This window comes from Plectropomus leopardus, chromosome 10, assembly GCF_008729295.1.
Source record: "Plectropomus leopardus isolate mb chromosome 10, YSFRI_Pleo_2.0, whole genome shotgun sequence".
Classification (NCBI taxonomy): domain Eukaryota; kingdom Metazoa; phylum Chordata; class Actinopteri; order Perciformes; family Serranidae; genus Plectropomus; species Plectropomus leopardus.
The window spans coordinates 20,702,152-20,717,641 of NC_056472.1; the positions used below are offsets into that span (position 1 = coordinate 20,702,152).

The 15,490-nt window shown below is 37.4% G+C and overlaps 1 protein-coding gene across 2 annotated transcripts; it reads right to left on the minus strand.

Annotated features, from left to right (window-relative positions):
• Positions 1-3,946: 3,946 nt before the first annotated feature.
• On the minus strand, positions 3,947-15,138 carry LOC121948632 (nucleolar and coiled-body phosphoprotein 1-like). 2 transcript variants are annotated; one of them, XM_042494032.1, is made up of 10 exons: positions 14,814-15,138; positions 12,846-13,136; positions 10,941-11,204; positions 10,534-10,635; positions 9,881-9,937; positions 8,723-8,815; positions 8,288-8,326; positions 8,109-8,183; positions 7,236-7,502; positions 3,947-6,344 (listed from the first exon to the last, which is right to left on the minus strand). In XM_042494032.1, the coding sequence occupies exons 1-10, from the start codon at positions 14,884-14,886 to the stop codon at positions 5,425-5,427; spliced, it is 2,181 nt and encodes a 726-aa protein (XP_042349966.1). In that variant the 5' UTR covers positions 14,887-15,138; the 3' UTR covers positions 3,947-5,424. The 2 variants fall into 2 exon arrangements, with proteins under 2 accessions (XP_042349966.1, XP_042349965.1); XM_042494031.1 differs by having other exon boundaries at positions 10,534-10,638.
• Between the last annotated feature and the right edge of the window lie 352 nt (positions 15,139-15,490).

Below are 15,490 nucleotides of genomic sequence, written 5' to 3' on the forward strand. Positions count from 1 at the left end.
GTTTTACAAATACGTAAAGTACCCGGATCTATCGGCACATAGAGCATGCGTACTGGAGATTAAGTGCGGCCCAGCTGAAAGTCAAAAATAACACCTGGAAATAATTGTATCATACTTTAATGTTTTCTATAACAATATAAAATATGATAATGAATACCCATCACCTGAACTATGAAGCTATATGAAGCGTTGAAAGTGTTTAAATGAGACTACACTATACATCATCACATGGCTTTACAGCGTTAAAGGGGCGACTGTAATTTTGTTCATTTTAGCCTAACAATGGGTTTTTTACTCCTGATGATTGCATTGAGGCTGCAAAAATCCCAAAAAAATGTGGTGTTCATTTGTGAAAAGTATCGTGTTGAACAAAATGTGGAAGTGTCATAAACATTTGTTTACCACAGAGCTTATGTTCCACAATGATCCAAAATCCAATGGAAAAATCCCATAGGCTTTTTGACAAGGGAACCCTTGTGAAGCTAATTTCTTGGTCGGCCTACAGAAAAACGTCATCCCTGGGGCACTCTATCAATATCATATTTCTGCCAGAGGTCCACTGGCCCCAACGCAACCTCACTGTAGCCCACTCAATGTCTAGATGCAATGCAATGGAAGATTGCATTTGTGATCACAGGACTATAAATGTACAAAATATCTTGGCAATATTAAAGATGGCAAATTTGAAACTTTAAAACATTTCAATATTTTTAAACCATTGCTTTGAAACATTTTGAAATGTTTCAAAACCTGTTCGCTCTATATTGGCATCTACTGGTAGAAGCTTGCATTGCACCCATTTATCATTATTTTTGTTGTAAGCACCCTTTTCCCCAGCCCAAAAGCCTACCTCAACAGGTGTCATGCAGATCAAATCAAACTGCTATTGATTTAGTTTTTGAAGGATATGGTGACTATTTTATATCATTATTAGGTATGTGACCTAATGTAATTGCTCTTATACTATGCTACAGTTAGTTTGTTCATTAACAGAGAGTTAATCTGTCTGGGTTTGGTACAGATCATGTGACGTTTCAAAACCCGTCTCGAGCTAGGTGCCAAAGCTAGAAGTGATGAAACAGTTCGATCTTCGGTGTCAAAAATGCCATCTCTAGGCAATGTATTCAACAGTTGATGAGATATTTTAGTCTGAACCAAAGAGGTGGACCAACAACCAACACTGACATCCTTAAAAACAACATTATACTACTAGACAGATAAATTATTCAAATGCTTGACAAAAGAAGCAGTGCCTCGTTTGCCTCTGTTTCATGCTTTAGCCGTGTGCCAACACTGTTCAGATAAAATGCACAAATTAGGCCAGGTTCTGTGTCTCTACCACAAAGATGAAAGCTGTCTCCAAAGCAAAAGCCCAAGAGAAACCATAATGAAAACATGTAAATGCTCCAAGATTTTTTCCTGGCCATGCAGGAGAAAATATTTACCCATTGACTTAACAATTGATGTTTCAGGAGGAAATTATTGCCAAGACGTTGTGTGACAGAGAAAGTGTGCATGCAGCAAGATGTCACCGAACTCCAAACTCAGGCCACAAGGAGATGTCTGAGACTCTGTAATTACCTCTGAGCCGTCCTGATGTTAAGGAATCCACCATGAGACTCACGCAAACATGGCTGCCGCTGTGCACACCTTCACTCAGCCTGGAGGTCTAATAACCTGTGTTTATATTGTGGTCGGCAGATATGAGCGTAGCAACAGTGGTGTGTTTGATAGACGCTGTGTTGTTCAAACACAGAAAAACAGTAGATGACATCCTCCAATTAAGTTCTTTATTAGTGGAGCAATAACAACATGATAGCCGTATAAATATCAACAATGACCTAATCAGGTTTTTCCCTCGCAGAGCATCTGTTATTCAGACCACAAAGGAACTGAGGCATATTTGTTGAATTATATCTGACTACTGAGATCATTTTTTGGTTCAGAGAGGACACTCAAACAACTTTTAACCTTCTACCCTACACCTATTTTATCTCTCTCATTTGTAGCATTTATAGGTATATAAGTAGTATATTAATACGTGTTTCCACCAGGTTGGTTGCTGCCATGGGTGTAATAATCTTTCCGCTTTGGGCACTTCACATGATGACCAAATGCAGCAGAAAAATAAAAGCATAGAAATTTAGTTGGACGAAAATATACAGTCATAAACATCATCACCCAAGAGGGAAACTGCTTAATATACTACAATAATAACAATGACAAACAATGCTCTACTATCACTTCTCATAAAAGCAGGGTCCAAAGACAAATCAAGCCTTAATAGAGGCCTTTTATAGAGATAGGAAAGGATTATTTCATTATAATGTCTCAACCACACTTAGCAATTTATCCACATAATTATGGTGGGCGCCCAGGTTGCACTGTCACAATAAAGAACTGCCCAGAGAGAGCCAAGAACTTTTATTGAGCTGATATTAATTGATTTGTCCTGACCTACCCAGACCTGGCCTCCCCGGGCTCAGCTTCCTCAGTGGAGCATTGCCAAGGTCTGTCCTAACTCTGCATAAAAATAAATGAGAAGCTATGGGGCTAGTCTCTAAAGCCAGAGGATATTGTTCGATTTCACGTCAGCCCTCCAGGAGGCAATTTAAACAACCCAGCATGCTAATCAACCTGGTATAAAAGGCAGCTCTGGAGGGTGGCCCATTCCTTTTTTTCCTCCCCTTCTCTCCCATTGCAACAAGGCCAAAAAAGGACCTAAACAATCTGAAGGGGGGAAAGTGTAATTGTGCCTGTGTCTGAAGGAACATTACACTCCAGTGTAATGTAACTATATGATGTGGAAAGGGAAACAAGTATTTTAAAAGGCATTCCCTGGCCGGTTAGGCTGGCATGCTGTTGTTATGGATCTCAAAATCCAGGAAAAACAAAGCCTCTTTGGTGTAACAATCATCCCGCAGAGAAGATGCTTATATAAAAATATGTTGGCGATGGAGGAACCGCTGCTCCATTGGAAGCCTCTCGAGCCAGGATGCGAGCTTCCCTGCTGCCATCAACACATCAGCAACGTCTCAGTAGAACCACACTGTGACCCTCGTGGAAGCAGGCAGAGCCCCGTTCCCCACAAATAATTCAATACTCGAATATCCCCTTGGTATTCATTGTGACCACAGAAATGCGATAGTGTTCATTCTCTGCTTGTGCCCTGAACCCACAGGTCAGGTGGTAGCAGATCACAGACTTCTCTGTGACTCAGAGGTTAAACTAATCATGCATGACTTTCTCACACGGCCCAAGCAGCACCATCAGAAATCGACACCAGCTTGTCATTTGTGAACCTGCTTTTCATGCATTAGCATCAGAGTTGATTTGACTGCTGGTTTACTGCAGCAGCTTTTCCCTAAATTTAATTATGCAGACCTACAGCACACTTACACACTGCATTCATACTCTGAACTCCACGTAATATCATGTATCTGTATGCTTAAGACTTTGGAGAAATGTTGCAGTGAATTCATGTAAAGCCTCATTTTACATCACATTTTTCAACTGTGTATTTGGTAGGCGTCCTTCTATAGCTGAGGATGTCCTTCAGCTGTTAAGATCTTGAAAAACATTCATTTCAATTTAAAAAAGACAGACCATTATTAGAGGCAAGAGCTAATAAACACTGCCCCCTACTGATACAAAAATGTTCTTACAGTGACGTGCCAGTATCAGCTGATGCAGCGCCAGTATTTTTAGTATGTGTGCAGGTTATAAAATTGCTGTGCTTAGCTGTCAAACACACAATCAGTTTATTACATTTTCTCCTATTTTACTGCAAGTGTATTGCATTTCATTTTACCAATCATTCCTCCGTCATACATGGCTTGTATAAATAAATTCCTTGAGGTTTCTGGCTCCATCATTTGGCTTTCAAAGGAATCTCAAAGCAAATACTACAACCTGCAATAAATATCCTGGTACTTTTACTAAAATATTTCTTTTAAAAACATTGGAATCTGAGCTTTTATTTTTAACAAAAAGAAAAGAAACTGGAAGTAAACATCTCACTGTGGCCTTTACTAGTGCAGTGAAACATTCAGCATCAGTGAAAAACAGCTGCAAGAGAAAGAAACAAAACACAAGTGTAACTGTAGTGTCGTGCACGGAAATCACATAAAATTAATGAAAACCAAAAATGATGAATATACCCTGTGTTTAACCCAGAAAATTCAAATATCATCACAGCCACAAATGAGCAAAAACAAGATGGTCTCAATAAAAAATAAAGAACTGTATAAAACACTTTTTAAACCCATGCAGGAACAAATATTAGACAAGCAACCATCGTTTTGGTATCAGAGATTGTTGACTCTGCTGCTAATAATCGCACCACTGTCACTTTTATTTTTTATTCTATTTTTTACTTTATATCCCTCATATTTCTTTACTCTCTGCAGGCTGCTTATCTGTATTTATTTCTGTCTTTGAGTTGCTATAACAACCAAATTTACCACTGGAAAACAACAAAGTGTGCATTATCCTATATATGTTCAACATCATAACAGCACAAATATTTTTCAGTCGTTTATGAATCCAAGAGGATGATGTGATGCGTGTGATGATTTTACACTCACACACCTTCACTATGGTGTTTTGATTTTTAAAGAGCAAAGATCTGTAGTTTTAACCTTGTCACAGTCACAAGATACCTCCAACTAAGCTTCCCATACACAAGAAAGTCTTCCTTATGAGTAAACTCACACTATGAGTATGACATTTATAAAATTATAAAAAATATATAAAATGTTAATCTAATTAGTTAAACACATTATTTCTTAATCATAATAGTTTGATCCATAAAAAAACATACATGTAGATATAGTCACCATATCCTACAATAATGAGATACTTTTTTTTCGTAGTGTTTAAAGACATACAATAAAAAAATAAATGTACAATGCAGATGTAAGTCACATTACATAACAAAGACATTACAAAAATAATATTAAAGGTAGAGAAGAAGTTTTAAAAAAAAAGGAAATCTTAAGCGAAATATAGAAAACAGATTTTTTTCTGCATGAGGTTAACTCGTGTAGATTCAGGTGCATGACAGCGCTCCGACTGACGTTTTTGCTGTGCACAAGATGATGATCTCGGCTGCATTTTTATCAGCTATCTAGTGAACATACTGGTATAACTGGTTTTAATGAAACTGTTACATTAAAAAAGTGACAGAGGAACCACCCATAACTGTCTGCTTCTTTTCTTAATGTATGACGTGTCTTCTTACATTCCCAAAACAAACATTTGTCTGCATTTGTACATCTAAACTCTTTTAACTCTGCCTTTATATCTGTGTATTGATGTTATTCCCTTATTGCGTGCTGCTGTGCTGTATTTACAGCTTTCACTTTCACTATCTGCTTCCCCCTTAAGATTTTCTCTTTTCAGGTTGACAGGTTGCATGAATGCCTATGCAACAACTTCGTCTTTCTTTTGTCCCACTTTATCTTCACTGAGGTGCTCATTGTCTGGTTTTTCTTCTTTTGGGCCACAGTGGACCTCATTTTCGTCTTCGACAGCGTTACCCTCACATTTCTGTAATTGTCTGTCAGAGCCGTAGCTCTGCTTCTCCTCTTCTTCCTGAACTGGGTCTGCATCTGCAGCATCTGGGGACACTTGACTGGTAGAAGTATTTATGTCATCTGGTTTGGTTGGGGGCGGGCCCTGAGGCTGCTGGGAGGTGGCCTCTTCACAGTCACCCACATTACCTGTTTCATTTTCAACCTCAGAAACTGGTTTGACTGTTTCTTGCTGGTTGTCTTTGCTTGTGTGCTCCTCTTCCCGAGGCTGGTTTACATCTTGGCCATGTAGTGATGTTTCTGAACCGTTCTGTTCAGGAACAGTGGTTGACTGTTTGTCCTCAGAGTTTTCCGATTCATCTCCTTCCCCTTCACTTGATGAATCAGATTCTTTGGTATTTTTCTCTGCTGTTTTTCCAGTGACCTGATCTGAGTTGGTGTCTTCTTTGTGTTCACCAGCCGTGTCTTCAGGTGCTGCATTTGGGGAGCATTGAGTCAAAGGAGAGCCTGGCTGAGCAGCAGGAGAAGTTTCATCACCAGCAGGAGCAGCAGGAACGGTGGTCAACTGTTTGTCCTTACTAGAGTCGTCTAATTTATTTCTTTCCCCTTCAACTGATGAGTCAGATTCGTTGAGATTTTTCCCTGCGGTTTCTCCAATGACCTGATCTGTGTTGGCGTCCTCAGGTTCTGCATTCAGAGAGTTTTCGGTCAAAGGGGACTTTGGTTGAGCAGCAGAAGTTTCATCACCGGCAGCAGCAGATGATACTTCCTCAACTTCAACCTCGTCCTCATCTGCCTCTTTCTCTGGCTCTGAAACAGACAGTAAAATGAGTACAAAAATGATTTTAGAAAAAGTGCACGTCTGCAAAGATTAAATTGTTCAGAGGCAGTTTCGTTCTAAAACGAATCAGACTTGCTTCATGGTTTACAAACAGCAAAGCTAAAAAGCCATCTCCAAAACTACCCATGGACTGCCTTTAACAGAGGAGCAATAATGTCAGTCAAATGTACCTCCTCATCCAGCTTTTAATATGCGCTTAAGTTTGAACTGTCAAAATGAAGAAATGCTTCTTAAAAGTCACGATAAAATGAAAAATGCCTCTTTAAAAAAATGCCTCTTTTTTTTAAAGAGATCACATCCCTGGTAATATTGTGCAAATTTTTAATATATGCCATAAATTCAAAAAAGGCATGTCTTTGTGTTCTTATATCAAAATCCAATCATGTTTTCTTCTTGTAAAACAAAATCTGAAATAATGTGCTAATGTGAACTGATGACTCCTATGACAAGCCCACTTTTTAGCGATCTATCCCCCCAAAAATGCCACAATACTGGAGCTACATACTCTCAAAATGTGTTTCATGTAAACTTTATGGGGTGGTCATTGGTCAATTCCTTCTTCTATTAGTACAGCAATACTGAGAATAACCAGTCAATAAATGAAACTGCTGCTTCATTTTTTATCTTGTGTGCTAGACACTAAAACGTATAATTAACTTAACTTTGGTGTTTCATCCAGCATTGCTGTACACTCAAACTGAGGCTACTTTTATTACTGCACTGCTGAAAAATGGTTTTGTGCTTATCCATAAGTTTTGTTTGATGAGGCATTTTCGGGTGCATTTTCTTCTCTATACAGCATTTTGTTTGTTTTTCCTGTGACTACAGTTAATTTAGCTCAGATGGTGTAGTTTCCAAACCTGGCTGCTCAGGAGTACCGGGGCGATCAGACTGTCCATTCTCACTCAAGTTGTCCGGCACAACAGCTGGGTCTGCTTCATTTGCCTTCTCAGAGTCTGAGGGGTCACACCGTGGGACTGTTTCCTCTCCGGGTTCTCCTAGTTGCTCTGCATCCACATCACCTTTGTCATTACTAGTAAAATTATTCCGATCCAGAGAAGAAGGTGACTCACTACATGGAGGGGAGGGAGGAGATGCCATTTCCTCATGCTCATCTGTGTTTTTTCCTGAACGGGAAACAGAAAAAAGTTACTGAAGAACGCAAAAGCTTTAAGAGATTATAAACACAGAACCAGTCTTAGAAACTGAAAGTCAAGTAACCACTAAATAGTGATTTTAGAAAAAATAGAACTGAAACAGTGCAGTTAACTGCTGAAATGATTAACAGGGAATGTGTTAACACGAATTCTAAAAATCACTTAAAAAGCCAAATTTAAACATCATTCTCACATTTGAGGACTTGCTGCTTTTCCTCCTTTTTTTTTGTTAAGTTTAGTTAACATTGGGTTTTGGAATGTTTCACAATTTGTTAACATATTATAAATAATAATAATTTCAGTGATAATAATGATAATAACAATAACAACAACAACAATACTACTTCTACTACTAGTACTAATAATAATAACAATTATCATCATCATCATCATCATCATCATTATGATTCAAAGAGCACTTTTCTCCGTGCTCAAACATCAGTTAAAAGGACCAGCGAAAACACTGAACTAGTCGTTAATTAAGACAAACTAATCATTAAATTGAGAGATTATTAAAATAAACATTTGTTGCAGCTGTTGGCAAACAACCTATTTTTGTTAACTGACAAAAATTACCTTTCAGTAAGTTTTCAGGCAAAGTCTGTCCACAATTACTCGGCTCAAACAGCATTTTTATCTTTTGGACGTACCCTGGAAAGAGTGAAGTCACAACCAGCAATATTAATGTGTAGTACCTTTTATATTTTCTATGTATATTTGTAAGTTATAGTAAATAACATTTGTATTATTGCAACCTTTTTGTGGTATTTCTTCTTCTTGACCCATATCACGTACTACAAAAAAAAGATAAAATTAGGAATTTCAAAATAAAATGCTTCCTATTTCAGCCCGTAATAGTTGTAATCGATAGTAAATTGTGACACACGTCATTTCCTGAAATGATCTCAGTTTCCTCACTCTATTCTTTCCCTATAAATCGTATGTATTTACGCTCTAAGGGGCAAAGTAAGAAAATCAAAGAAAACAATTATGAAAACAAAGCATTATGTTATTTCACTATTATAAGAAATACATTTTTCTATCAATTTGCTTTAAACCCAAATTTTTGCTCCTGTTGTGGCACACAAAACTGAATACATTTCTTAGCAGCCTTTCACCTTTTACAGTGTCAAGGTCTGAATCTGTGTCATCTTCGTGATTGTCATCATTTTGCCTCATACTCCTCTTACCTTGGACCAAATGGCCAAGTGGCTGAGTGGAAAGAAGTGTTGACTCTCTGTGGAGAAGAGGTTTTTTTTCCGGAGCTTTTCTCTTATCTGACCCTGAAACGGATTGGAATACAAACACAATGTAACTCACAAGGAAGAAAGATCAAAAGAGTTATTAGAAAATAGTACCTTTGAGTAAAACAGTAGAGCAATGTGTGATGAATCTGACAAACCCTTTTACATGGTAGCCCTGTACTGCATCAAAAGGGACCACAGAATCCATCATTATACATCATCAAAAAGAGATTTAACAGTGGGTCTTTTGTGGTTCAGTCCATTATTCATATTTCAACTTAATTTGGTAAAAAAAAGGTTTTCAACGAAGGAACAATTGCTTAATCAGTTCTGATTTTAACCCAGGAAATTAAAAAGAGTTTTGCAAGGCAACAGGTGTCTCATCAGCTTTCACAAAAAAACTTATGATTTAATATCACTGTGTTAATTTTGCAGATTGTATGCCAATCTATTTGAATTATTTAAGGGGATGTGCAGCTTTACAGGTATAAGGTATGTGCTCTCTGAGTGCTTTTTAGCTCCTATCTGCAGCACTCTCTCTACACGCAATGAACCCAACACAAGCCAAATGAAACTGCTAGACCCGTCATGCTCTCAGCACTGCAAGTGATAAAATCAATATGCTGAATCATGTTCACTCATATTTTATCTAGTTGCAATACCTTGCCATAATCTAACATTATACTTTCAGTTAAACTAGAAAAAGAAAATGAAAGTAAAGAGAAAAATAGAAAAAAGGAACACACTAGTTGCACAATTGTGCTCAATGGTCTAGTACATAATAAGTCAGGCTTATAATGCACTATCACTGACATTGCTTTACTTTTTTTTTGCTTTTCCATAACTTTCTTTATTATAGAAAAAACAACTATGCACCCAAACTTTTTTTTTTTTACCCTGAATTGAATTGTTTTCACTGCCTGTTTTCTTGTCTGAGTAGTGCTGAAATGATTAGTAAATAAACATGATTAGTCTATTCACAATTCAAAAAATATTTTGATATTATTGTTTTTATTATTATTTGATAATTATCAATTGTCTTCATAATTTCTAAGGGACAGATGCCAAACATTTGCTGTTTCAAGCATACATACAGTAACATACCTTCTGTTGTAACAGGTGGTTGTTTTTCCAAATCATCTTTTGCGAAACATGCTAGAACTAAGAGGACAGAAAAACAAGAAAGAAACCATATGTTTTAGTGTCATACATAATAATAGCTGATTGTGTTCAGTAATACTGTACATAAATAGCTTCCTGTACATATGGTTGGTAGACAAAGAAAAAAAAACTTTATAATTCATTAGCCGTTATGGCTTATCCTCTTAAGAGTCGCATTAGACTGGCTGCAGACTGCAGGGCTGACAAAAAGAGACAATCATTCACTCACATTCACAGCTACGACCAGTGTACAGTCACCAGTTAACCTGACCTGCATGTCTTTGGAGAACCTGGAGAAAACCCATGCTGACACGGGGAAAACAAGCAAACTCTGCACAGAAGGCTCCTATCACCAAAGGTCCAAAACCTGAGACCCATTTGCTGTGAGGTGTCAGTGCTAACCACTGCACCACTGTGCCACCTTCAAAGACTTGCCCCTTATATTACGGATTATTCATTTTGTTAACTGGTACACAAAGCCTTGAGAATACATAGACATCAGTGCATGTGTTAGCTAGTTTTCCATAGTGGCAGAAAAATACATTTTTTGTGGACCAGTTTCTCTGGTTATGTTGTCTTTTTTAAAAAATCTTTACCTTTAGGGCGTAGTTTGCAGAACAGCGTAATGCCCAGAGCCAGGAGCACAATTAAGAGAATGCAGACCACGCTGGCAATTATGGCTGTAGATGAGCTTTTGTCTGCTAAGAAACACAAAAATCAAACATAAAATGTCTTATTTCATTACATGCATTACTAAAAAAACATTAATGTAGTACCAAAAGACCGGACAATGTGTGGACAAACTGTTGTTCCCACTGGTCACTTAGACACAAAAACATGGGAAAACAGGCCCAGGTTGGAAAATACCAAAGTTACCCTTATTATGGGTTATTAATAAGAATATCCCATGTAAATTAGCATCTAAAATTACATTTGAAAATGACAAATTCCACAATATAAACAATAAATCTACAATACAGCTTAAGCCTGAATGAAATCCTACCTGAGTAACAATCCTTTGCAGTGAATGTAGCCGCTTTGCTACTCAGAGGATTGCTCACATTACAACTGTATACTTCATCGTCATGTCTCCCCCCCAGAGATATTGTTAAGTTTGGGCCAGGCTGCACTTTTTCTTTTGATCTCCACTCAAACGTCATCAAGGACTGAGGTTGTCTGGGCTCTGCAGAGCACACCAGCTTTCCCGATCCGTTAGAACTGCCGCCATCGTTCATCTCACAGGATATGGTGGGCTTGGCGACTTCATCTTAATGAATACATCAATGAACAAATAAATTAAGACATACAATAAATAAACAATTCTATGTTATGTCATGTTCAACAAACTTTTAACACTATTAAGATAAAAAAGGACATAAAGCTTTAGCATAAAAAAATAGGATAAAATATGAATAAAACTACTGACATTTTTGACATAAAAGTCATATCAAAGAAACAATTAAAACAGAGTTCACAGGGATTTCTACTTCGTTTTACTTTGTCACTGACAGTAAATGTATACAGCCTTCAGTTGTTTGGAAAAACTGAACAAAGTCTCTAAACTGAGGACATCATAAAAAACAAAGCAAACAGCCAGCTATGAAATCCATCTTTATAGGTGATATATTAAGAGATAATGTTGGTTTTGATATCTGGATTTCCTCAATACACTCATGGGTGTGGGCAAGAAGTCCAGGCTAAATGTTTCAGTTGACTGGAGCTCAATGTGTGAATGCTCCGTGGGGCTTTTGCAATGAAAAGAAAGCACGCTGCGCACCAAAATGTTTCTGATACTGCTACGCTGTTTACTGTTCATGATTCATTATGTTCATAAAAACTATATAATTTGCCAATTTCAATACAAATGGAATTCAAAAATGATAAACGTTACAGAATTAATTTCAAAACAAAAAAGGCCTCAATGAAATCAGCAACTTGCCAAAAGTGCAGTACCTATGACATATTCAACACCCCTTTCGGGTTTTATTGTTTTATACTACTGAGTTACAAGTTTTTCTGAAAATAATCAACTCTTAAATGTGAAAACAAATCTCTACAAAGTGATCTAAATATAAATTTTATCCATTACTCCTCAGGTCACTGTTCATTAAAGGGCATCTTTAGCACCATACAAGTCTTGACCCCTGTGTGGAAAAGGTCTTTTACAAATGACCTCTGCAATTTCAACCTACACTTTGTTGCTCAAGGCAAGATATTCTGAACTGGACTGTTGGAAAATAAATCATCTTACATTCTCTTGTCAGCTGCAGCATGTTTTTCTCAAGATTCCTCATAAGTCTTCAGAATCTAATTTTCCTTTACCACCTCCTCCAAGGCCATCACTGAGCTTCATGTTGGGTGATTTTACTTCGTCTTTTTTCTTTCTTAAGCCAAGAAAAGCATTTAATTTGATATTCAGAAAGCTCAGTTCTTCTTATTCGAACCTTCCTCCGTGTGTTTTTATATTTTGACTAGGACTGAGGTTGTGTTTTTTATATGTCCTCTAGAAACACTTGCTCACAGGTTGCAAGTTTTTTTTCTCCCAGCATCCTCTTTATAACTCTACTATTATGTTGCAACTGGTAAAGTGACCGAGCAACAGTTGCTTTATGCACAGAATCTCCCACTGCAGGCATTGAACGTGACAAGAGTAAAACAATAAAACATGAAAAGATCCCATATTTCTCACTGGCAGTGGTATAGTCACTAAGCAACAGGGTTTTTTTTTATTACAGGTTGTCCATTTTCTGTGTGTGTTGGGTTTTATTTTAAAATCATTTAAGGGCTTGGAGCTGCTGAGGCAACATCTCAACCTAAAGCTATGGAAAGCATGTACAAATGCTGAATGATTCACTGCAAATAACCACTTTGTTAAAAAAATTACCAAACAAAACAACCCAGAACTTACCTATGACCTCCAATTTGTAAAGTGAACGACGAAGTCCTTTGTTAATTTCTACCTCCAGTTCATACTCTCCACTGTCTTCGAATCTGAGGTTAGCGATGTCGAGTTCTGCAGACACCCAGTCAAGAGTGATCCTGTCTTTAAATGGCTTGTACACATGTTCCTCATTGCCATTAAACTCCACCACTTTGTTGCCATTATGCTTCCACAAAATACCATCAGGGTGTCCAGAGATGTCTGGTTTCAACAAGACCGGGTGCCCCTTGAGTGCATACTTTGGAAACTGTCCTGCAACTAGACACAGAGAGGAGAGATATATAGAAACATGCAGCATAATGTGCGCAATATTTGTATTGAAGGGTATAATGCTAATGCAACAACTAATATAATTTCATATAATCTGATATAAATACATCTGCAATAAATCCTATATGCATGAATCTTATGTGTTCAGTCTTTGTTACCACTGTGTCGGAGAGGTGTTGATTCAGTCCTGTGATCATTTTTGACACTAGTTACTTTTGGTGATGTATCTGACAGCGTAATAGAGGTCTGTTTCTTATGTTTTGTACCCCTAAGGTATGTTCATGAAGGCTGGCGCAAAATCAAAGTTGGTTCCAGACCTTGTGAATACATACTTTTATGAAATAATTTTGATCCAAGGTCTGCTTATCTAGCTTTTTTAATGGAGCTTTTCAACAGTATTTCACAGTATTCAGAAGTGGATGCAGATTGCTCAGTTGTCATGGATACAGTTGTCTTCACATGACCCAAGTATGAAACTTTGCTCTCCACTTGTCTGCCTCTTCACTATGGACTGATCAAAAGTGAGAAATGCCAACAAATACACTTAAAAAATAGTGTTTCCTGTAGCCTTGTTGTGCTGGTATAAATTGCAAGTGTCATCACACAATATTATGTTGATTCTTTGGAAAACGATCTTTGCTCTTATCACAAAGTCTACACAATAAAATTCTAATATGATTTTAGTCAATTCAGCGTCCTGCATTCAATATTACACAATATAAGTAAATATTTTAAATGTCTTTTCTTGGCTGCTTACCATGATCTGCCTGGCACTGGCTGCTGGCACGGTTTAAATATTTAGAAACGAGGTGACCTTGGATGTAAATGGTAACACAGACATGCCATGGAAATTTCAAAATAAAGGTGTACCTTAAAGGTGTAGTGTGTAGGACTTAGTGGCATCTAGCTTTGAGGTTTTAGATTGTAACCAAATTAAACTTCTCCAGTGGTGCGTAGGAGAACGTCTTTTACAACTTAAAGATCCAGACGTCCAATGACCAATAACCTTCATCCCATTAAAAGATAAGGAAAGAATGGGCAAGGTTTATAAAGAGACAGTGATGTGTCTTGAAACTATGACAAAGAATGAAACTGGAAATGTTTCACCGTGTGGCAGCAATGGAAAACCCTGGAGCACTTTAGCACTTAACTAAGCACAATGAAAACTGAGCCATCTGCATGTCAGATAATGTAATTAAATGTGGTTTAAAAACACACAACACCTCTTTGACAATGTGTAAATAAAGCTTATCAAAGACATGGTTGAATAATGCTGGAATGTGGTTTTACTTGGTTATGCAGGTGTAACTACAGGTGTAAAGCCAATGTAAATAATATACATAAATAGTTCTAACAAATAAAAATCTGATGGCTTAATTCTTGGTGTTCTCCTATCCAAAAGTAATACTGTAGGCATAATCCTACAATAAATTATTAAACAGTATTTATTGGATTTTTACCCAAAAACATAATCTAAAAATCTACCACACTGGCACACAATAATGAGACTGCACTGCTGTGACATATTATGAATTATGGAACCCAATATAGGTTAATCATTAACTCGCCTCTGGCTTGTCTTGGCAGGCCTGCAAGGTGCACACAGCAGTTTGTGTCAATATTAAGGGACAAAGCTTAAAAAAACATAAACATAGACAAACTTACCAATACACGAGGTACAGATGAAAGAGACCAGGAAATACCAACGAGCCATTTTAGAAAAGCTGACAAAAATCATGCATTCAGCCGTCGTCTTACATTTACTTTCACTTTGTCGCAGGTGTTGCAGGAATAAACAGGTTAACTGTCTTCTGTCCCGATGTGGTAACGCTCAAAAGTTCACGGTTTGTTATTTTACTTCGAACAAGCTGGGGCAGGCGTGAAAGCAAACTCCTGAAAGTACCTTTAATCTAAGGGGTGTGTTCATCGGGTAGCAACTCGTGAGCTTCCTTAGGCGAAAGTATTTAGTCCAGAGAAAAATCCGCAGGTGACACCTGGAAGTTTCCGGTCTACTGATTTCCCTGGCCTTCAAAATAAAAGCGGAAGTTGACCATTTTACACAGCAACAGATATAAGCCTGGACTTGCAAACTTAAATGTAGCATATATTTAAAACATGCCCATGCTATTTGAAATACATTAAAACAATCAACATCATTGTGCCATCTGTTTTTACATTAGGCCTATGCGGTTTCTTTACAGACAACCAAATGTATCTGTTCATCCACGACACTGAACTGAAATGATTATTGCTTAAAGTGTGTTTATGTGACCAGCAAATGCCAATACATGTAATAAAATTTTTTTTCCACACCATATTTGTTAACTTCAACAACGTTGTTA

Excerpts from the sequence above, each read along its gene's own strand:
- LOC121948632 (XM_042494031.1), bottom strand. The coding sequence starts at position 14,886 with ATGATTTTTGTCAGCTTTTCTAAAATGGCTCGTTGGTATTTCCTGGTC. Across the intron at positions 11,205-12,845 it reads TTACAAATTGGAGGTCATAG|ATGAAGTCGCCAAGCCCACC; the intron begins GTAAGTTCTGGG and ends GTATTCATTAAG. Across the intron at positions 9,938-10,533 it reads CTGCAAACTACGCCCTAAAG|TTCTAGCATGTTTCGCAAAA; the intron begins GTAAAGATTTTT and ends CTGTCCTCTTAG.